Raw genomic sequence first — 25559 nt, 5'->3', positions numbered from 1 at the left:
TGTAGATTCAAGTTTGTTCAAATCATGATCCCTGGGGTTAGGGTGGGGCCACAATGGGGGATCAAAGTTTTACATAGAAATATATACAGGAAAATATCTTTAAAAATCTTCTTAAGAACAGCAAAGCCATGATTGGTCATATTTATATGGAAGTATCCTCAGGTAGTGCAGATGCAAGTTTGTTCAAATCATGACCCCCTGGGGTAGGGTGGGGCCACAATGGGGGATCAAAGTTTTACATAGAAATATATATAGGAAAATATCTTTAAAAATCTTCTTACGAACAGCAAAGTCATGATTGGTCATATTTATATGGAAGCATCCTCAGGTAGTGAAGATTCAAGTTTGTTCAAATCATGACCCCGGGGGTAGGGTGGGGCCACAATGGGGGATCAAAGTTTTACATAGAAATATATAGGGAAATATCTTTAAAAATCTTCTTCTTAAGAACAGCAAAGCCATGATTGGTCATATTTATATGGAAGCATCCTCAGGTAGTGTAGATTCAAGTTTGTTCAAATCATGATCCCTGGGGTTAGGGTGGGGCCAAAATGGGGGATCAAAGTTTTACATAGAAATATATACAGGAAAATATCTTTAAAAATCTTCTTAAGAACAGCAAAGCCATGATTGGTCATATTTATATGGAAGTATCCTCAGGTAGTGCAGATGCAAGTTTGTTCAAATCATGACCCCCTGGGGTAGGGTGGGGCCACAATGGGGGATCAAAGTTTTACATAGAAATATATATAGGAAAATATCTTTAAAAATCTTCTTACGAACAGCAAAGTCATGATTGGTCATATTTATATGGAAGCATCCTCAGGTAGTGAAGATTCAAGTTTGTTCAAATCATGACCCTGGGGGAAGGGTGGGGCCACAATGGGGGATCAAAGTTTTTCAAAGAAATATATCTATAGGAAAATATCTTAAAAAATCTTCTTCTTAAGAACAGCAAAGCCATGATTGGTCATATTTATATGGTAGCATCCTCAGGTAGTGTAGATTCATGTCTGTTCAAATCATGACACCTAGGGGTAGGGTGGGGCCAAAATGGGGGATCAAAGTTTTACATAGAAATATATAGGAAAATATATTTAAAATTCTTCCTCTTAAGAACAGTCAAGCCATAATTGGTCATATTTACATGGAAGCATCCTCAGGTAGTGTAGATTCAAGTTTGTTCAAATCATGACCCCCTCGGGGTAGGGTGGGGCCACAATGGGGGATCAAAGTTTTACATAGAAATATATAGGAAAATATCTTTAAAATTCTTCCTCTTAAGAACAGTAAAGCCATAATTGGTCATATTTACATGGAAGCATCCTCAGGTAGTGTAGATTCAAGTTTGTTCAAATCATGACCCCGGGGGTAGGGTAGGGCCACAAAGGGGGATCAAAGTTTTACAAATGAATATATGGGAAAAAAATCTGCTGCTCAAGAACAGCAAGGCCATTTGTTATATTGATATGAAAGCATCATTAGGTAGTTTAAAATTCATCCCCCCACCCCACCCCATAAACTTTTCAATGCTGAACTGATTTTTGCTTTTTTTCCCTAGCCAATGTGCTCAGGTGAGCGATGTGGCCCATGGGCCTCTTGTTAAATTTTGTTAAAACGCTAATCTGAAGACGGTTTCCTTCGATTTCAATGAAACATGACAAACAGGCACTTGTTTCTGTAATAATTTTTTAACACTTAGTGTAATAATAACACACAGTACTAATAAACTAATAAACAGTTCGCCAGTGCGTTTTCTCTGAAAGCATAAATGATTGCGATTTTGGGGAGGGTTGGGGAACTCCATGTAATTAGTACTTAGATACCTTTGCTTTTATTATACTATGAGTTTAGCATTATTACAGAAAGAAGTGTCTGCGGCTTATATACAGAAAAAAATATGCCACAGAACAGTAAGGCCATTTTACTCACATCCCCATGTGGTGAGGTCATCATGGTTAAGTCATGCATGACCGTTTTAAATTTGTGTGGGATCGCAGAAACAGGTCTTTTTTTCATGGAAATTAAAAAGGATTTTTCAAATCCCGGGAGAGCGCTGTGGCCCCTGGACGTCGTATGTTTGATTGGTGTGGTAGATACATACGTAGTTTCGTCTTGCACTAAACGTATTCATTGACAAGGTAGATGAAATGATAGCTCGTTCGGATACACCAAAGTACACGTAACTGCAAAAACATTCCACTCTGCCCATGAACTTTCCTTATAAAACTGCGTTTATTAAAATCCAACAGAAAAGAAGTTTTTTGCTTGAGGTGTTTCAAATCTCTGTCTGTCTTTTTCTCTCAATAAACCATATTTACCGTTATTGTTTATGACAAAACGTTTTATTTAAATTGTATATACAAAACACACTGTCGCAAGCACCCATCCTATTTTTTTTTTTTTTAATTTTTTGGTGGAAATAGAATGGACACAAAAACTGTGGATTGGGACCATGTACAAAACAGTCAAGCAATTCAAATGTTTGCATTGAAAATTCATGTTTCGTCAAAGGACTGAAGAATAAAATGCAATTCGGGGTATATCAGTTCTCGAAACCATAAAATGAGAACAGAACTTTAAATTTAGATTTTGAATATTTTGCTTTTTTAAACAGTTGCTAGTTTGGATAATATTCAATTAAAATACATGATGGAAATTGTGTTTTAATTTTCAAAATTCAAAAGTTATACTTATTTAAAATTTTGTATTTAGTCTGCTCTCAGTTAGGATGAAAAGGCAATTCTACTCTATCCATCGTGATAGTTTAGTACGAGACATCCACTTGCAAAATACCGAAAAATTTAAGATAAATCCATTATGTATATCTGATACCTTTCTTTTTGAAAAAGCTCAAAACTCCTATCTATAGTGCGGGGGGGGGGGGTTAAAAGGTAACCAAGTTGTATAGGAAATAATCTATCCCAAGATGACATTAAATTGCGATACTTAATTATTTAAGTATTAACAACTAAGGATTAGAAGGATTGAGGCAGGCCCCCCCCCCCTCCTCTTCGCCCATGAAAGCCATTAATTTTGTCCATTTACCTTTTCTTCTTTCAAATAAAAAAAAACATATACATGTGTAAAGGATCTTAACCCGTATTTTAAAATTTCTCACCCTTGGTGAAAGGCAAATTGAAATATAAATGAATACTCTCTGAACAGGTTTAATTTTTTGGCGAAAAAGGACGCACGTTTTTCCAATAAACTAGATCTACATGTATTTGGAAACACATTAGGGACAAGTCAATGGCACTTCTACAGAAATATATATTTGAATAGAAGCATTTCTACCTGTAGACTCAAGATTTACATTTAAACATTTAAACTTCCTCTTTCTAATTTTAGTGTATTGGGGAATTTAGTGGTGTTTCAGTCGACAGGTAACGTGAAGTTCATAAGAGTGACGACTGAATCAGCGAGTTTTAATTTTTTTTACCAGATGATGTAAAATTTGTGCATTTCTCATACCAATACAATGTCCAGTGTTGATGGCAGCTGGCGATTTTGTGAAGGATACTTAGAACACAAAGGAAAACAGGTAATTTTAATTTTTTTAATGTAGGCCTACTGACTTTGAGAAGAAAGTGTTTATCATTGAATGATAAATGGTGAAAATCAGTCCGTGTTGATTTTGATAAATTATATCAGCAGTTTGTACAGCTGATTTAACGCAGTAAACCCTAAAACAGTTCAATCATTTCAAATGCACATAAAATTCGTAGCGTATACAAATGTCAACGCAAAAGACGTTTCCCTTAATATTCATATAAGCGCATAATTAGTTATATGACGAGATTCCAGCTATACTCCTTGTTTAACGCTTATGTAATAACTTATAACTGTTGTGCATGAATGATAGAATCAATGTCTGCAATCTAGTTATCTCTAGATAAGTTTTGTAAAAGAATTTGGTTGGACTTCGTTGCAATCGATTCTTGTACATCTACAGGGAAGGCTATTCTATATAGAAAAAGCAACGAATCCAATCAGCTTAGGGTTCTGTATTCTTATCGAATTTACTGTCTGTAAGACAGATTTTTTTTTATCGAAATTAAAATATGTTGTGATGAATATGGATCAGTTATTACAGTAGTGTGCCTCTGTTAGGCCTCTGATATTAGTTTCGTACCAGAAGGATCTATTATCTAAATTGTACCAAGTCTCATGTAGCCGGGTGGAGTAGAAAACCTGCTAATTTTTCCGCCTGCCTCCACAACTCGCCACCAAGGCGCAGACCCATCTCAGTAGGGTGATAATTATTTTTTGGTGAAATTCACACACGACACCACGATCAAGAGTTAAGGGGTCATTTTATATCAGAAAAATAATGGACTTTAAACTAGATGTCCTACTGCTAATCTTGTGTTTATCCAACCCGAACTAAACGTCGGACATATTGTGTCCACTTCTAGTGAACGTAGTGCTTTGTTATTGAAATGCAAAAAATCTTATTTACCAAATGGGATATACGGATTAATTTTCTGTATATAGTGAAAAGCGTTTGTTCATGAAGGGAAAGAAGCATTACGGTGAATTATTTATCGTGATATGAAATTTGAATGAATAAGATTAAATATATACGATAGAGTATTTTCTTATAGTGCGTTTTTTACCACTACGTTTTTCTGAAATCCAAAGGGTCAGATAACTTCTCGGTCACTCTACATTCCGAGGGTATCAAGAAAGTGTCTTCTTGTTTTCACATAATTGTATCTTGTTGTATGCAAGATCCACTTCAGTGTATTTAAAATAATGAGACAATGAACACTCGTGACTTTAAAGTTTGATAATTATATGTAAAGTTCAGCCATGTCAGAATTTAAATGTAAAATTGAAACAAGAGACCTCTAAACACATTGGCTAGGAAAAAGCAGTTCAGAATTGAAAAATTTAGGGGGAGGGGGGCAAACTTAAATTTAAACTACCTCAGGATGCTTCCAAATCAATATTACTAATCATGGCTTTGCTGTTATTGAGCAGAAGAATTTTAAAGATCCCCCCTATGTATTCCGATGTAAAACTCTGATCGCTCATTGTGGCCCACCCTAAATTTGAACAAATTTGAATCTACATTACCTGAAGATGCTTCTATAAAAATATGACTAATCATGGCTAAAACTGTTCTTGAACAGAAGATTTTTCAAGATGATTCCTATATATTCTTATGTAAAACTTTGACCCTCTGTTGTCAAAAGTTGAACAAACTTGATTCTACAATACCTATGGTTGCTTCTGTATGAATATGACCAATAATGGTTTAAGTTGTATTTGAGAAGAAAATTTTTAAAGATATTTCGTATGTTAGGTGTATGATCAGGTTCTTACAAATCACACAGTACTAAAATTGTTCTCTTATCTAGAGACTGGTACTGGGTAAGATACTCTTTGCACCGTGTTTCTCCCCTAAGTTCCTAGCTTTTGTTAGATAAGAACCGCGTGTCTCGATCTTCTTCGGATTTACTACACCCAGGACTTAACACCAATTCCTTAGGATTCTTTCCAATGGTGCTTTTAACTTTTATTTTGCTCTTAGCCTTTAACTTCTTTCTTGCTGATTCAACTGCCACCCTTTTCAGCTATCTTCTGAATGCCTGATTTTCCCAAAGCTTTGCCTTATGTACCCTTTGGCTGGTCCATTCCAAGGATTGTCAGGTCATTCCATTATTTGAAGTCTTCAATGCGTTTTACGCAAATGCCCTTTGACCATTACACCTAAATATTCCTATGTAAAATTTTGACCCACTGATGTGGCCCGCCAACCCCAAGGGGTCATGATTTGAACAAACTTGAATCTACACTACCTGTGAATACTTTTGTATTAATATGACTAATAATGGCTTAGCTGTTCTTGAGAAGAACATTTATAAAAGATATTTCCTATATATTCCTATGTAAAACTTTGGGCTCCCTGTTGTGTCTGCACCTAACCCCCAGGGGTCATAATTTGAACAAATTTGAATCTACACTACCTTAGGATGCTTCTATATAAATATGTCGAATAATGGCTTAGATATTATTGAGAAGAACGATTTTTATAGATATATATTCGACCCCCACTTGTGGCCCCACCCTACCCCAGGAGGTTATGATATGAACAAACTTGAATTTGGAGTATGTAAGGAAGCTTTCACATAAGTATCATCTTTTCTTGCCCAGTGGTTCTTGAGAAGAAGATTTTTAAAGGATGCCACCAAATTTTCATGAATTCTTAATTATCTCCCCTTGAAAGAGGGTGTGGCACTTCCTGTGAACAAAGTTCAATTCCCTTCACCCAAGGATGCTTTGTGGCAAGTTTGGTTGAAATTGCCATGGCCTAGTGGTTCTGGAGAAGAAGACGAAAATGTGAAAAGTTTACAGACGAAAGACGGACGCTGGACACTCTTTGATCAGAAAAGCTCACTTGAGTCTTCGGCTCAGGTAAGCTAAAAACAATTACGCTCATTTCAGAGCCTTTACCAGGTTTCTGGGAGAGGGTTAGGGAGGGGTATCCCCTATCATAAGCTAGAATTTCGATATTTAGAAATAGGTACCATTTTAATTGGTTTGGTGCATTCTGGGGGTTATTAATTTTTCAGATGTTAATAAACTTAAGAAGTGTTACTTTAAACAGATGAAAAATGTATTTTATTTTGTTTCAAAAATCCTATCTGCGAGTGTGTGCGTGTAATTGCATCCAACTGCCCCCCACCCCCACCCCACCCCAACCCTCTCTCTTCCGACGGTCATGGATTTGAATTTCAGTTTTACAGGGCTGCTTAGCGATCGAGATCTGCAGATATTTTTTCATATGAATCATGAGTCTTTTGAATTTAAGTGTAGTTGATAATTTAGGATTTGTAGTTAAAAAAAACCCACTGACATCTATGCTGTCATATGTTTGTGCAATCGCAACTTCTCGGGCCTTTCCGACAAGCGGAAAAACAAACCTCGAGGTTGTTTTTCCGACCTTTGACGGAAAGGCCCGAGATGATGCGATTGATGTTTGTGAGAATATCATAGATACAGTGTATTTATAAGCATAGTTTTCATTCATGAAGATCAGGCGCCTAGCCAGAATGGAAATGAAGTGTACGCAGAGAACAGCAAGGGGGGGGGGGAGGGAGGGGTGTTCCAATTTTACAAATCAAAATTTTATAAAAACATTACCAAATTACCATGATTTAACTATTCTACAACAAAAAATAAAAGGTTAGGTTTTGAAATAAGTGGGGGACACCCCCCCCCCCCCGATATTACGTGCCTGCCTGTGAGGACACAGAAGCTCCCGATTATTCATTTTCTTGAAAAATAAAATTCACGCCATTTAAATTTTGTTTAGAAAATAAAAGACAAAGTAATATTTATTGCCTCAACACAAAGTTGATATTTCCATGGAAACTTGTTGTACATATGTAGTTTAGGCTAAATATTTAACCGATATATTGGTACCAAAACACGTATACTAAATGTTAATAAATTATTAACAAGAAATATCGCATTTTATTTTAAATCAAATACTAGCATATCATAACATTCAACGATGTATTTGAAAAAAAAAAATCAATGTATTAAAGAACAATTACAAATTAATGAATGGTTTATTTGGATTTGGTAATGAGTTAATAAAGGATTTCAAATTTTATTATACAGTCATGATGATATAAAATTCAAATCGAAACAATATGACACAAAATAATTTGAAACAAGAATATCTGTTGGATGGTCCTGAGATTACTTCGACCCCCCCCCCCCTCTCTCTCTCTCTCTGCCATAGATTTTTTTTTTAACGGAAATTGATGTGTACGCGCTTGCGTATTTGCGTATAGGCAGCTACGCGCCTGAAGATCGTTCATTCTAGCTGTCTGTCTCCAAACTCTTGATTTTGCCGACTTGTTCAGAATATGCCGGTACTATTTCTAATTCAAGCAAAGTGTGATGTAGTCTACGTACTGACCTGAGATAAATCTCAAGGCATATCCCCCCCCCCTTCCTTGCTATTACTCAACAGACGTAATCTCTCAATCCCCCGTTATCAATCTCACCCAGACTTTCAATCTTTATTCAAAATCTGTATTCAGCATGATCAGACAACCTAGAGCTCCCTGGTTAATGACTTACATGTCAAACTTGTTAGAAATGATAATCATTAGTTAAATATGTATAACAACCTAGAGCTCCCTGGTTAATGACTTACATGTCAAACTTGTTAGAAATGATAATCATTAGTTAAATATGTATAACAACCTAGAGCTCCCTGGTTAATGACTTACATGTACATGTCAAACTTGTTAGAAATGATAATCATTAGTTAAATATGTATAACAACCTAGAGCTCCCTGGTTAATGACTTACATGTCAAACTTGTTAGAAATGATAATCATTAGTTAAATATGTATAACAACCTAGAGCTCCCTGGTTAATGACTTACATGTCAAACTTGTTAGAAATGATTTAATCATTTTCAGAAATTCCTCTGATTCTCTGAGCGGAGGCGATAAAAGAATTAGAAAGACTACATAAACAATATGCTATGGTTCCAGCAGACAATGCTTGTAACAATATCGTCTTTGTTTGTAAGGCTCATTTTTATAACTGTATGTGATATGGTGAATTTGTTTAAATGTATTTTATACATGTATGCCTATTTGGAAAAAAAAATTTTTGGGTAAAATAATTGTTCCCGTGGTTGGTTGTGAACCGTGCATGGTCCTTTGTCTTTTGGGGCGAGATGCCTATCCACTGGACCATGTAGTAATACGACCAACGTATCGTAAATTATTTTAAAAATAGCTGTAACATCAATATATTCTCTACCAAGCCCCTATCTTTACTCCTTACAAAAATATTAACTACTCTAAAGAAGCAACTTCAGACAAACAGTGCTACAACATGTTCTAGAAGTGGTGTAAATCAGATGTGGATTCTCAAACTCCAAAGTACTTTTAGAAAATTTAAAATCGCCAAATTTTTCAAACGTCCGTAACATCAAAACGTACGACTTTTCTTCACTTTACAACCATTACTCACGAAAAATTAAAAACTAGGCTATTTGATATAGACACATGGAACTCGGAAATTTTCGTATTTTGTGATTGGTCATCAACAAAATTACTATGTTAAGAATCACTCTTATTCTACACAAAACTACTCCAAGTTGATATTAAAAGAATGCTAAAGTTCCTCATTGAAAACATTTATATAGTCTTCGGAGACCGGTCTTCCAAAAACTGTTGGAATTTCAATTGGCACTAATTGTGCTCCTTTATTAGCCGACCTGATTTATATTCTTATGAATCAGAATTTATTCAAAAACTACAAAGAAGAAGAAAACACTTGCCTCGGCCTTCAACTCGACATTTTGATATATCGACGACGTATTATCAATTAACAATAGTTACTTCCATTCATAAGTCGACTCGATATATCCCAGTGAACTTGAAATAAAAGACACCGCAGAGTCTGCCACATCTGTTTCATATTTGGATGTTTTACTGACTATAGACGATAAGGGCCAATAACCAACTATAAATTGTTTGACAAATGAGATGACTTCAGCTTTTCCATCGTCAACTTTCCTTATTTATGAAGTAATATCCAGCCATCACCTGTATATGGTGTTTACATCTCCCAACTTATTCGATACATAAGCATGTTCAGAGTACGTTCAATTTTTAAACCGAGGTAGGCTACTGACAAATTAATTGATGTTACAGGAATTTCAAAAACCTCGTTTAAAGTCGACATTTCGTTATTTCTGTGGTCGGTATAATGACCTTGTTACCAAATATAACCTAACATTGGATCGTATTTTGGAAGACGTGTTTCATACCAATTTTTAGGCCTTTGTTTTTATACTGAATATGACTACGAAATGTTCCGTCTACCTTATCAATACATGTGAACGGTCAACAGGGGATGCTTACTTTTCCTAGGCACCTGATCCCACCTCTGGAATTTCCAGGGGTCTGTGTTTTATGCCTTGTTCATAGATTTGTATCGTTTATTTTCTTCTTTTTTGAGATCAATGACTGTTTGTTATCTTCATCAATAAAATAAGGTCAATGCGCAATTATTAAATTTTGCCCGAGACTACTGATAACAAAAGACTGATAAGTGACGAAATACCAACATTTAATTTTATATACATGCAAGAATGGAATCTAAGACCCGGAAGAATTTATTGAGTCATAATTTTGAAATTTTGCCAATTCTTCGAGCCAAGGGACGACAAGCTATAAGTTTTTTCTGATTGTCCAATGCATGTGTCACTGCTTATCAATGTTATTTCAGAAACCGTAAACCTATTTTCAGTTAAAAAAAATCACACGTTATCAGTAGCAATAAATTACTAGTATTTCAATGGGTAATCAGAGATACGGTTTGCGACACAAATCAAACACTTGGTAAAGGGAGGTATGCATACATAATATTTATTTGAAAACGACATTTTGATATAAGAAAATTATAATTGTGGTATTGCGCCCCGAAAACTAAAATTAAACCCCCACCCAATGGTACCAGTTGTGTGTACATGTACATAATTCGAATTGTTATATACACAGGTTGTACGTCATGGGCTGATTCAGGAATTTTTCCCGGGGGTGGGGGTAGGGGTGGTCCATACCCACTAAAAATACAAGTGAAAAAGAAAATGGAGGGGTAGGGTGGGGCTATATTGTCTATTATCTTTCGCTTTCATCATATTTTTAATTTGACCTATCAACTTAGGAAGGGTCCAAGTTGACTGAAGAGGGAGTGCTTCAAAGTCACTCTTAGGTTACTTGCTGTATAAAGGAGATGGGTGAACATGACGAGCGATAAGCCTATAGTGTGACAAACATGAAGATGAAAAATTAAATTTCAATTATATCAAAATTTTCCTTGATATTTCGTCTAACATTAAAATATACTTTATGTATATTTGTATATAATTTCTGTATATATATTTGTATATTGTACATATTGTGTATAAAATCTCTAACTTTTTCTATTTCAATAGATCTAAAAAATGTCATATTGCAAATTTCTCATACTTCTAACTAAATGAAAAGTTCTTTGAACATCATCGAAAATGTTTTCTAAAAATTATCTTTGGAGATCCACTTTTAGTTTATTGTGTTTTTCTTAATAAAATATAGGACAGAGATTGATGGAAATGCAATAGCCCTTCTCATAGCTCATAAAATCCTCACATAAAATAAATATATTACATGTACGAAAGTAGGTCTGCATTTGATAATTATTTAATGTGTCTTGCAAACAACCTCAATCGATATTACTCAAATATATTTTAAAAGATTTATACTAGATAAAGACAGATAACCCTAAAGATATCTAATCAGCTTTTCATAAAAGCGTTCAAAACTTCCTCATACCACGGTTGTACAACATGTTTTCTCTTTAATTCGGGGTCGTGGGTATGAGAAATTGAGAAATATATGACGTATTCTGTCTTTATTACAAGGTAGGGGGTATGAGACTGGTTTTTGCCCTTATTGCAGGATTTGGGTTGTATATATATATATATATATATATATATATATATATATATATATATATATATATATATATATATATATATATATATATATATATATATATATATATATATATATAAACTAAGCTTTTTTTCGATCACATTCATTAAAAAAAAAATTGAATAATCTTGAAAAGTTCAGCATTTTGTAAATTGGTGAAAGAATCTGTTTTTATTGAAGGGCCGGGGGTACGAGAGATTATGGTGTGTCTTGAAGGACAGAACTATCCATATTTTCAAAGACAGAGATAAGAGGGACGAGGACACGGTGAGTGTTTATGACGTGGAAGTCATTCATTGGATAGATATCAATCAATGATCAAGTATTGTTTTTTTTTATTGTTGTCGTAGTTATTATTAAAGTGACATTACGTAAATGTCATACCTATCGCTTTGTCATTTTTTATAAACATTCAATACTTCCTTCGAACTTTTATTTGAATACAAAGTACTGGAAAAAATAATTTAAAAGTCTCTTTAAATCCAATTCATTGACGTTCGATATTTTTATAATGGAGGCTTTTTTACGAAATAATAATATATATTCAAATGTAAATAAAAGTATAAATTGAAACACTTGTATGTGATTTCCAGTTATGTAGACATTTATGTCTTTTTTGCACGTTATAGTCAATTAAATAATTTTATTACGAACAAATGCACGATTCTTATCGATGATCATATCAAAACGTTTTTGAATTAGCAATAGGTTAATATATTTGATACATAGTGCTATTCAGTGACCTTCTGTTAAAATACACGTTTTCTTTAAATATGTTCCCATATGTTTTATTTTAGTAATATCTATTGTCAATAAGAAATTGTTTCCCACATACAAACATTAGCCAGGTGTCGCTAGTAGATATTGAATCATTATTACAAAAATTAGTAGCCAGGTGTCGCTAGTAGATATTGCATTATTATTACAAAAATTAGTAGCCAGGTGTCGCTAGTAGATATTGCATTATTATTACAAAAATTAGTAGCCATGTGTGTTGACAAGTGCTCAGTAAAACAACTTACAGATATCGATAGTTTATTGAGCCACGCGTCGTGACATGTACATAGTACCAGTCCGCTGCCAGTATAATAATATAAAGCGCCGTTTTAGTATTTATTGCAAGGAGATGGGCGAACAAGGCGTGCAAAATGCCTATACCTTCAAATGTATAAAAGTCGCATTCATTTTTGAATTTAGTATTTAGTTCGTTACATTGAAAGGTTTGAAATTGACAAACAAAACTTTTCTGCGGAAAATTCTGTCGGTAAAAACATTCTAAATTGTACTAGCTAATGATTTTTTTCTTTAAAAAGTGGTCTTGGGGTTCGAACCAAACAATAAAATTCCTGTGTATCAATAATCCCCTTCGAGACTTACACGCTAATCACTACGCTATACCACTAATATCTGCATGTAAATCAAGTTTGTAATACTACCCTTGATTAAAGGGACTTCAAATAAAAGATATGAATGTTATGTCGTAAAAGCGTATTTTAAAGATATAGTGGGTCTTTGCTCCATGTTTTTTTAAACCGACGAATGTATACTTTTACGCATACTTTCAGTATAATCTTTCAAAAAAACTCATACTGAATGTGTTTTAGTATGAAGAGTTGATCATGTTTGCTCTTTTTGGTGTATGTATAAATTATGATGAATAAATGTATGAATAATTTCAATCTGTGTGAGGTTGTCGCGATTTCTTGAGATTTTACATAAAGTATTATTCGAATAGATGATATCACCTTTTCGAATTGATGATATCACCTATTTGAAATAAATAGGTGATTTCATCTATTCGAATACGTGATATTACCTATTCGAATTAAATATGTGAAATCACCTATTTGAATAGGTGATATCACCTATTCTAATTTGAGATATCACCTATTTGTTTTCATTTGGTGATAACACTTATTCGAACGAGTGATATCACCTATTTGCATTTCCGATAAAATTAAAAAATGAATGATCCCTTCTTCAAGACAATAATGTAATTTATAAGATTTTCGAATAACAATTTTATTTTCTTAGCATTGATTCAAAAATGATGATTTTGATATTCATACTCTTAAACAAACTTTTTAAAAAAAGATTTTAAAAGATTTTCTGGACTTGCTGATTTGAGCCAGATCCTCTACTACATGTATTTTGACATTGATTGCTCAAATTTGAGATTTTGCAATGAAATTTTATATCACAGCTCTTTTTGGCCTAAAGAAAACCTTTATTGATTTAGAAGTCGAAGGTCAAGGTCAGAAATCCATACATTGCAAATGTCATTTTCCAGATGATACCTTCAGTTTTCTTTGAGTTCTTTTAAAAAACAATTTAAAATCACTTCCTATGGCCTAAAGAATTAAGACTCATATAGATTTTGAGGTCAAATGTCAAGGTATTAAATTCATACATTCTGTCTCTGTGTAACACTTTCGTTTCCAGATGACTTTGGACTTTAATGAAATTTTACGTCAGAATCCATATAACCTTAAAAAGACCCCCATTGATTTTGAGGAGAAAAGTTAAAAAATTCATACAATGCAAAAAATGCTTTCCAGATAATAACTTTAGTTTTCCTTGAGCCTTTTTAGTGAAACCTTATATCTCCCAAGAAGACACTAATTTGATTCTTAGGTCAAAAGGTCGAAGTGAAAAATTGCATATCTTGCATAAAATGGTTTCCTTGAACTCTAGTTCTCTTTGAGGTTTTGTAATGAAAATACCTTTATTCAATATAACGTAAACAAGACTCCTGATGATTTTGAGGTCAAAAGAATGAAATATGAAGATAACGAACAGTAATTAAGCTCAAAAGTCCATTGAAACAATACAAATCGGGAGCATGGCAAGCATATATCTCTAAAACATCAGAGGTGGGATCAGGTGCCATGGAGGAGTACGCATTCCCTATCGACTCGTCATACCTGCTGTGTGCTCATTGTGATGATCGAGCAAACGAAAAAATCAGCAGACAATTCAATGTTAAAGAACAAAGACCAAGGTCAAAATTATTACATAAATAGTTTTCAGATGATAACTTTAGTTCTCTGTAAGCTTTTGCAATGAAACTTAAGGTCATGAATTTCTTTAACCTAAAAAAAGACCTCCTATTGACTTCCTAAGTCCAAAAGCTGAAAGATCAAGATTAACTTTTTATTTCTCCATCTGCATACCCCCCTTCCAGTTTTTCGCCTTCTTTTTCTATTATTTTACACGCGATTTCTTGTCGCATCGAACCATTTATGAAAATGTGCATTTACGTACACTTTGTAGAATGTTTCCAAGTCGCCAAAATTAATAGTGGCGGATGACATTCAAACTGACTAGTCCGTATACATGTATAATAAAAGTATACATGAATAAAAAAGCTAATTTTCAGTATATAACATTTGATTTTTTTCCTGAAAGAAATTCAGTGAGTGTATTTTGTACAGATACTGGGTAGTTTAAACATTGACAACAATACGGAATATAAATATGGAGAAAGTGAGAGAGATGGCTACAAGTTTGAGCTATACACACTGGGACTGGACAGAAGTAAAAGAGCTAACAGATTTAAGGTGAGTGTTCTGATAGTATGTACAAACGTGACAGGTAATATGTTTCTCACACTAGTTAAAGTATTCGAAAAAAAAATCTTTCAGTTTCAAGATACACACTACCACCAGTAACTGAAAGGTGACATTTTTACCGTACTTTCAGAGTGTTTGTATTACTTAAATCCCTTAAAAATTTACTGAAGAAAAAGAGTGTTTTACACTGTATGTAAGAGAGAGAGAGAGAGAGAGAGAGAGAGAGAGAGAGAGAGAGAGTGATTTCAAGAACCACACCAGGAAGTTTGAGAAAAATCGTAAACCTCGAGTTCCGTGCTTGTTCATGAATTTCAATATTACATTGCATTTCTTTGTAACTTTATTTTTTTTCTTTTTCTGTGAATACCATCGTCTTTTCAACAAAGTAACAATTGTATTTTCAGAATGAAATGTATAGTTGCCATGAATCTTGAATCCTTTTTCTCTATATGCTTTATTATTTGTACAACTTTTTAGAAGTAGCCCTAAGGCTATGTTATAAAGAAGGTCAAACTTTAAAAAAGCAGGACTTTCTCTTTCTCTGTAGCCTGAAGAGAATATATGTCTACAGTTTAGGTTAATATGTCTACAGGGAAGTTTAATATGTCTACAGTGTAGGTCAATACAGTTTGAATTGTCTAATCCAGCCACCACTGGTTCCAAAGAAATTAGCCGAATAATACAACATTCCGGATTAATCAACATTTTAAACATTCGAAATTATTGAAAGGAATTTGAAATTGGGCGAAATTTTGGAATACACAATATCTGGATTAGACATGTTTCATTGTATGTCTACAGGGTCAATATGTCTACAATGTTGGTTAATATGTTTACTGTGTAGGTTTATATTATTCTACAGTTTAGATTATTTTGTCCTCTGTGTAGGCTAATATGTCTTCAGTGTAACAGTATATGTTTAAAGTGTAGGTTTTTATTGTAAAGTTTAAATTATTGTGTCTACAGTGTACGCTAATATGTCTATAGTGTAGGTTAATATGTACATGTATACAGTGTAGGTTATTATGTCTACAGTGTAGGTTATTATGTCTACAGTGTCGGTTATTATGTTTACAGTGTAGGGTAACATGTCTACAGTGTAGGTTACTATATGTCTACAGTGTAGGTTATTATGTCAACAGTGTAGGCTAACATGTCTACAGTGTAGGTTATTATGTCTACAGTGTAGGTTATTATGTCTACAGTGTAGGTTATTATGTCTACAGTGTAGATTATTATGTCTACAGTGTAGGTTAATATGTCTACAGTGTAGGTTATTATGTCTACATTGTAGGTTATTATGTCTACAGTGTAGGACAACATGTCTACAGTGTAGGCTAACATGTCAAAACATAACAAAATTACACATAACTAACCAAATTAATAATTAAGTAACTAGATTCTTGGTGAATATTCACAGATCGAAGAGTTAATTCTTTGTAAAAAAGAAAATTATAATTCAGGAAGTTAATATGCTATTGAAGTTCGGGATTAATCTTAACTTCTTCCAACTCGAATGAAATATGACTATGGAATAATATAAAATTACAGTCTTTTTGTCAACTCCTAAATTGATATCATTCGTGCAGAAATGTTAACCGTTGCCTTTCTGTAAGGAATATCCCCAAAAGATGAGTAAAGTCTTATTTTTTAAAGCGACGCCAATAAAAGGGAACATTACTTTCCCCAGCGGTATAGTTTATCATTCTGGGTATTTTAAAATTTACATTTTCTTTGAAAAGGCGAGCCGGATGCTTACTCATTTGAAAATGGACTTCTTAATGCACCAGCTACGTAACTCAGAGACCTCGCTTCATTTTTTATTAGCTCACCTGAGCTGAAAGCTCAAGTGAGCTTTTCTGATCACCAGTTGTCCGGTGTCCGTCTCTCTATCCGTCCGTCTGTTAACTTTTTACATTTTCGACTTTTTCTCAAGAACCACTAGATCAATTTTATCCAAAGTTGACACAAAGCAATCTTGGATAAAGGGGATTCTAAATTATTCAAGTAAAGGGCCAAGCCTGCTTCGAAGGGAAGAAAAACAAGAAAAGGCAATAATAGGGTGGGGCATTAAAAACTATTCATAAGAACCACTGGGCCAGAAAAGATGAAACTTATGTGGATGCTATCTGAGGAATTGTAAATTCTAAATTGTTCAAATCATTACCCCTCGGGGATTAGGGTGGTGCCACAATAAGAGAAAAAAAGTTTTACATTGAAATATATAAGAAAAAATCTTTAAAAAATCTTCTCAAGAACCACTGGACTAGAAATGATGAAACTTATAAGAAAGCTTCCTGAGAAAGTGTAGATTCTAAATTGTTCAAATCATGACACCCGGGGGTAGGGTGGGGCCAAAATAAGGGATCAAAGTTTTACATTGAAATACATAAGAAAAAACTTCTCTAGAAACCCACTGGTCTAGAAAAGAATAAACTTATGTGAAAGCTTCCATAAATAATGGAGATTGTAATTTTTTTTAAAACATGGACCCTGGGGGTGAGGTGGAGCTAAAATAAAGGATCAAAGCTTTACATTGAAATATATATACAATGTAGGGGAAAAATCTTTTAAAGAACATAACCAGAAAATATGAAACTAATGTGAAAGCTTTATGAGGTAGTGTATATTCTAAAACTGTTCAACGCATCCCCCCCCCGGGGGGGGGGGGAGGGAGGGGAGGCAAAATATGGTATCAAAATTTCGTCATTAATTTGCTGATATTCCCATGTTGTGTTAATTCATTTTTTAAATTATAGACCCGAGTTAGAGTTTGCCAAAATCGAAATCAAATATCACATAATGCATGTATACAGGAAAAGAATTTTCTTCTCTATCAATGTAAGGCCATGTTAGTCATATTGATATTGAAGCATCCCGATGGTGTGTGGATTCAGAGACACCATAGAGTGAATGTGGGACCATAATATGGGGTACCAATTTTTACGGGAATATAGAAATTTTAAAATCTTCTGTAGAACAGCAGGGCTAGAGTACTAGTAACCCAGGTGAGCGTGGTGGCCCCTGGGTCCGTTGTTGCGATGCAAAAAGATGGTAGATAAAAAGATTTTGAACATCCGTGTTTGGCTGGGTGAAATCTGTTACTTGTAAAAATAAAATATAAAAATCGTGGTATCGCCCACTCAGCATGAAAACCAAGACAATCAATCAATCAATCATTGCAGAAATATTTTAAGTTTGCAGTTAGTAAATCTTTTAAACCATTAATTTTATGTTGAACTTATTTTGAAAATTAATTTAATTCAAAGAGGGTGTTGCAGAAACTCGTGATTATTCCCTAAATCGAGAAGGACATTCAAATACCCACGACGCATGAATCGTTATCTCTAAATATAGATAATGCTACGTAGATGACTTTATTTAAACGACGGGTATGTCCACTTGTTATAACAAAACATTTCACATTTTACGTTTATTTCATGCATAGCTTTTTCCTAACATAGACTGGCGACCTGTGAGTAAACTTTTTTCACATCCATGGTCGCTGTCGCCATATTGCACGAAAAAAGTTAGAACGATAAAAAGCACAATTAATGGCAAGTGCACCTCGCACATCATTTTGAAAGATGTACACTGTAAAAAATGATGTTTAACTTGTGTTTAATTTTTAAACAGTCGTGTTTTACAATTAAACATGGTGGGTTTAAATACAAAACATTAGCGTTTAACATATAAACACGACTATTTAAATTGGTGTTCAATAAGTATGGTGTTTAATCATCCATCTTAAACACGCAATGTTCATATGCATCAAATCAAAAAATTAAATTAGGTGTTGCTTCTAAGTATTGCTGTGTGCATTTGCCATTTGTACAATTTCTTTAATTTACGAAGTAATTCCGTACATACTAGTAGATATTTTTCGACACAGAAAAAATACGAATAACCAGGCAATACGTTGAGTTTAGATCATACCAAAAGCAATTACAATTAACATTAATTTATGGTAATTTTGTGCCAAAAATTCATAAATTTCATAAACTGCTAAAGGGGAAAGAGAAACATATATTATGGTGACTTTTATAATTTTACCAATATTTTAATCACCGGTGTTTAGCACGAGTGTTCATTTCTTAACCATCATATATTTATAAATTAAACACATGGTATATATATAGAAAATGCAAATTAAACACCTGTGTTTAATGCGTTATGATAGAAAATGACGCAATTGATTATGTCATAACATGCCATTTGAACGCAGAAGATGTAGAATCACTCATATACTGGCAAAAACACCATATCTAACAAGAAAACATGAGGTATTTATACATTTCTTTATATAAAATCTGAAAAAAAAAATTGAATGCTTAATACATTAGAGATTTATACTGCTTTTTATTTATGAAATGCAGGATTGTTAGGCCTATCGTCTGAGTGCAAATGCGGCCATGTGCAGCGATCGGCATAAAATATTTGTAGTCTTTAAGTATATTGCGATATCTAATTAATTTGCAGGGACGTTCATCTCTTATTGTGAATCCTGAGAAGAATACATTACTTGATAAAGGAAAGTGATTTTAAACGAAGATCACACTTAACCTTGAGAGGTGAGTTTAAAGGGCATTTCAAAGAAGAAGGGTCATCCCCCTTACACACATACACACCCTCACACACACACAAACATCATTGTTTCCTAGCCTACACTAGTTTTGGATCTCCCAGTAACATGAAATTTAAGTAAATGTAATCCAATTACCTGCCCTTGATAAAATTTATGCTCCCTATCACGCATTATTATGATTATTTGCTGACCAAACATAACTTAACACATAAGCGTTAACAACAACACTTTTCATCCCCTGCCCGCGCATGTATTCTTTAAGGAGACTTAACATTTTTGGGGAGTGTTGTTTACCTGATAGAAAATGCCTTGGGTAGCCCCCCCCCCCCCCCTCCCTTCTCTTAATTGTTGCTGTTGGGCTGCTCCTGCAGGTACATTAATATTTAATTTTTTAGTGTATACACTGTTTGTATGCTTAATATATGATTTATTTGTATTGCAGATTTTTATTTCAAACTTGTTTCTCAGTATGTATTATATAATTAAAATTGGCATGAAGGATAAAAAATTATTTTTTTTATCTCAATGTATTCTTTTACAGATAATTTTCTGAATTTGCATAGTGAATATTTTTTATCTATCTATTTTTCAGGATATTTCTTATAAGAAGAAGGAATTAGAAATACTAAGGTTGAATAAAATTTTGGAGAATGGAAAACTGGAGATCATCATTCGTGGCAGAAGAACCTGAATTTTACACACAAGCAGAGGAGACTGTTTAACTCGGTTAGAATATGAAATTTAGTGAGTGATACCCCGGTAGCTCTTGTGAAGTTGCAAGAATATTTAATGAATTAGTCGTTTACAGGTAAAAACTGGAAATTTTCTTCATATGGTTAAAACTCTGAATATTAGTGAAAGTAAAATTATACAGGTACAACAACTGGATTTATTAACTGCAATACATACACAATGTATATATCCCGTACCCAGGCAATAAATAACATTTTCAGTCTTTGTGCATTATATTTTATTATGAATTTGTTTGTTTTATTAAAAAAGATGTAATGGACGCCCTGTCCCTTTTTAAAAATAAAGTTTCAAAATTTTATTCCTGAAAAAAAATATTTCATTTTATTAAGCGATTTTCCTATTTCACCCCCCTCCCCCCCCCCCCCCCCCCGGCCACCAATTTTATTGAATTTTAGTTCACATGCAGGTTTTACATGTTCATGCTTTTTTTTTTTTTTTTTTTTTTTTTTTTTAAATAATTCTATCTTTCAACTTGAATTGAATTATGTATCTACAAGTGTGTGTTAGCAAATGTGTTGATAAATGTTATAATTGTTTATAAAGTTTGAATCTCTATTCAACATTAAATCATTTATTAATTAAGCTTTATGTACATGTTGGTCATCAAGAACAGTGTGTTTTGTACTGTTTTATGTTTGTTTCAAATAAAAATGTTGAAAACTTATAAACACGTTTAAGTGTTTATTTATTTTGTAAATTAAACACGTTGAAGTGTTTAAAAAATGGCGTATAAACATGTTTAAGTGATTATTATCTGTTGCATCGAATAAACATGTTTAAGTGTTTAAGTGTTTAGGTTGAACGTGTTTATTAATAAAACATGAAATGTTTAAATTTTAAACACGTACGGTGTTTATTTATTAAACTCCTTGTGTTTATTCAGTGTTTAATCTTTAAACGTTTTGTGTTTTTGAAGTGTTTAGTATTTAAACAGAATGAGAAAGAAGTATTTAAATATTAAACCTCATGTGTTTAGAATTTAAACATTTTAACGTGTTTATTTCTTAAACACTTCACGAAGTGTTTAAATTTTAAACGTGTTAAAGTGTTTATTATCTGTGGCAATTTGGTGTTTATTTTTAAAACACTTATTTTTTACAGTGTACTGGAGACAGCATGCGTTAATATTTTTCAATATATAGAAATGTGTCCAATAATCACGCTGTTGATGCAATATCCAAGCAACTCAATTTAGTCGTTTCAAGTCAAATCTGAGCCACTAATTAACAGAACAATAATGAAACGAAATGCGTATGAAAAAAAATATATTATTTAAAATGATAGTACTTTATTTTTTAAGACTTCGCCACTAAATAATAACATTAAGGACATACGCAACGTACCTTACCTATTGATAATTTTTCAAGATATTCTTTATTTAAGATTATAGTGCCATCAGATATTCGTAGACAAAAAATCAGCAGGCATTACCAGGGATTTTGAAAAGATATTAATTGATGAAAATTCTTGTATAATTAAAAGAAAAATACACAAAAATTACTAAACATATATTCTAGAAGTTTTGTTTATCCAAACTTGTTTTTGAAGAAGTGTACAACAGCATATATAGACAATAAAATGTTGCACAAAGTTCCTTTATGTATTGGAACTCTTCAACTCCAGGGAAAAGGACGATAAAGTTCAAACTACCTTGCGTATGTCCTTAAATATATGTTTTATTAGTTTTAGATCACAATATCAAGGAAAACAATTTAATTCTGCATGCATTTAAAATATTACCCATTAACTTTCTGACATTCTCTCCCTCTCCCTTTCTCTCTCAAGAAAGCTGTTACATTGTACTTCCATTATATAAGAAAAAAATATGTACAGTGTATATACACGTATATACCAGCCATTCCAGAATTCGAACCCATTCTCAGGTAAAAGAATCATTGGATAGAGTCCATTATATAAGAAAAAAATATGTACAGTGTATATACACGTATATACCAGCCATTCCAGAATTCGAACCCATTCTCAGGTAAAAGAATCATTGCACAGAGTCCATTATATAAGAAAAAAAATTGTACAGTGTATATACACGTATATACCAGCCATTCCAGAATTCGAACCCATTCTCAGGTAAAAGAATCATTACATAGAGTCCACACGCTTTACCACTAGACCAACTCCGACAGTAAAAATCATGGCCGTAGGAACCGGGGAGGCATGGGGGGGGGGGGCCGTGCCCCCCAATAATTTTGCCGATATATAGATTACTATAGTAAACATAGGTAGTATATGCAATAAAAACGTCTGATGACCTTTTTTTTTTTTTTTTTTTTTTTTTTTTGCTTGTCAGGAAATTTTTGGTAGTGCCCCCTCAACTGTCAACTGAAAAATGTATGGCTGTGCCCCCCCAAACTGAAATTGCTTCCTACGGGCCTGAATATTATTTGCTATTTTATGAGCACATTTTGCATTTCGGATGGATAATAATTTTTATTCGATTTTTGTGATTTTCAAAAATATGCCTCTTTGAAACAAAAATCGGAAATGGCAGTTTTGAAGAAAAATCCTTTCTCTTTATGCGGATATCAAATTCATTCTGTTTCAAGGAGGCAATTTTTCAGAACAATGGGGATTCCCTATTTGAAAAACAGAAAACTTGACTTATTTTGCTATGTGACTAATTTACACATCATTTAATGGCAAATTGGAAGTCGATATGCAGTTTCTAAATATTGTTCTACACTGTGCTGTATATACCGTTGTATCTGAAAAAAATTAATTCCGTTTTCTGTTGCTTAATTTTTTTCTTTTAAACTGCTACAACTTTAGGGAAAATAACAAAAGAACTGCAACACCCTCTTTGTAGATGACATGTTAATACTAGTATAACCTCATATTTACAGACAAGAAAGAAAGTGGAAAGAGAAATGTGGAGGGCCTATATCATCGGTCTGTCTAAGGTTTGTCGGTACAAAACGATTAAGTTCTAAAGCAAAAAAGGGAAGTTTTTCGTAAGATATTTGGTTATGCTTTAGAATTGTTATTTTTGCATAAACTAAACTGCCTTTAATCTGGATCCAGGGTACTGTTCCCAAAGACCTGGATTTAATGGAAGGCCAGATTGAGGATATCGAGGCTAGCATAAGCGCCTTCCTCCACGAAGAAGCTAACAGAATAGGTGGGGGTGGATCTCCTTCTGTAGGTGGCGGATCCAGTCACCAAGCACTTCAGAAAAGGATCTCGATGTCTCGATCAGAAGACAGTGGTATTGACAACGCCAGCAGGTACCCCAGATCCTACAGGTCTCAGCATTCCTCGTCTTCCGGCTCCAGAGATACAATCAGCGGGGGCGGTGGAGGGCCTACAATGGTTAGAGTTAGACGAAGTATATGAAATAACATGCGCGGATCTAGATGGGGGTAGGAGGTCCGGAACCCCCCCCCCCCCCCCGGAATTTGCAGAGTTATTAAAAGTATATACTGAAGCAAATAAAAAAATGACTTTGGACCCTCCTAGAAAACAAGGATCCTACCACGAAATAGGTTTTTTTTTCACCTTCGGGAAATGGATTTTACCTTGTTGTTTTTATTTTATTTGTTTGTTTGTTTTGTTTTGTGTTTTTTTTTTTTTTTTGCTTTTCAAGAAATTTCCTGGGTTTAATACGTTTGATAGGGTACGAAAGCCTATAAGGATCAAACTACGGTAAAAAAAAAAATTAAAAGGCGTTATAACGCCTTTTCAAAAGGAGTTATAACGCGAAAAAAGGCGTAATAACGCCTTTTGAAAAGGCGTTATAACGCGGAAAAAGGCGTAATAACGCAAATAAAGGCGTAATTACGCCTTTCCAAAAGGCGTTATAACGAGAAAAAAGGCGTTATTACGCCTTTCCAAAAGGCGTTATTACGCCTTTCTAAAAGGCGTAGTTTGATCCTAATAGGCTTTCGTAATAGGGGAATTTAGGTTTTTTTCGTTTTTGTTTTTTTTTTGTTTGTTTTTTTTTTTTGGGGGGGGGAGGGGGTTAAGAAATTTCTAGGTAGGATTTTTTTTGACTGGGGTGACCCCCCCCCCCCACCCACCCGGAAAAATATCCTGGATCCGCGCCCGAATAAATACATTTTGTTGTGATAAAAAGTATTTAGCAAAATTTGTTTTTCTTTACAGAGACATAAGTTCACAAATGATCCAAGAATGGATGACGAAGCACCAAGGTATGTTTACTAGTAATCGGAAACACGAATCATGGAGGGGTGCATGCATCATCTTTTGGAAACTATATGCCTCCTCCCCCAAAAAGTAACTTCAACTTAACAATTTATATTTGTAGTTGGTTTTTCACAAACTGCAGTAGGAACTTTGCAGAGAAAGTACTGGTTAACGCTGGTCGATTTGGTAATACTATGATGAGGGAAAGTTCATCACAGAAAACCAGCGGAAGTTATGTCATCAGTAAAATAGGAAAAATAGACGGGTAAATAAAGCCTTGAGCCCGTTAATAAGACTCAATTCATTCGACCACTTGTTTTTTTTTCAAATATTCTTAGTATATTCTTTGTCATCCGTTTTCTTTCAAAGTTGTCGTTCCCGCAGAGGAAGACAACTCTGGAAAGAGAGTATGTGGCAATATTATTGCATATATATATATATATTCACACTGGACATGTTTAATTTATGTCAGAATGTATTATCCTTAGCTCTGTACATAGAAACTGCTTGTATATAGTATATTTATTTTTGTTTTGATCTTTTTTCCCAAATCCAAAAAAAGAAGAAGAAGAGTTTCCAACAGATAATAAAACATACTTAGAATTTTTGCAAATTTACAATTACAATCGTGAATGATGTTCAGACAAACAATAAATAATATTACGAATTCGATAGAAAAAGAATTCATTATTGTGGTGAATGCATCAATATTCTTTCACACTCACTGTCTTGTAACCCCATTTTTTACTCAATTAGACAATATGGTATATCTAAGATCTGTTTCTTTCTAGTGAGGTGAGAATAGAACATTTTGAGGTGGAGCGAATTGACAGAGGCTATAGAATCAAAGTAGAAAATGATGTGAGTTTGCCAACGTACTACCTATCTGTAGTTTTATTTCACGAAACTGAATCTTACTGCAAAGAAAAACGTATATCATATAAGTAAAATACAAATACGATATAATGA

The 25559-nt window shown here is 33.7% G+C and overlaps 1 protein-coding gene across 1 annotated transcript; it reads left to right on the top strand.

Annotated features, from left to right (window-relative positions):
• Window positions 1-3468: 3468 nt before the first annotated feature.
• LOC133181496 (uncharacterized) lies at window positions 3469-25538 on the top strand. The gene is made up of 8 exons (XM_061315987.1): window positions 3469-3544; window positions 11703-11789; window positions 14957-15082; window positions 23291-23347; window positions 23469-23756; window positions 24549-24595; window positions 24712-24855; window positions 25382-25538. Exons 1-8 carry the CDS (start codon window positions 3482-3484, stop codon window positions 25536-25538), a joined length of 969 nt encoding a protein of 322 aa, XP_061171971.1. The 5' UTR covers window positions 3469-3481.
• The last annotated feature ends 21 nt before the right edge of the window (window positions 25539-25559 follow it).

This window comes from Saccostrea echinata, unplaced genomic scaffold (assembly GCF_033153115.1).
Source record: "Saccostrea echinata isolate AGI-Se365-2 ecotype Australia unplaced genomic scaffold, CSIRO_AGI_Sech_v1 ptg000009l, whole genome shotgun sequence".
NCBI classification, from domain to species: domain Eukaryota; kingdom Metazoa; phylum Mollusca; class Bivalvia; order Ostreida; family Ostreidae; genus Saccostrea; species Saccostrea echinata.
This window is presented reverse-complemented; position numbering and strand designations above follow the sequence as displayed.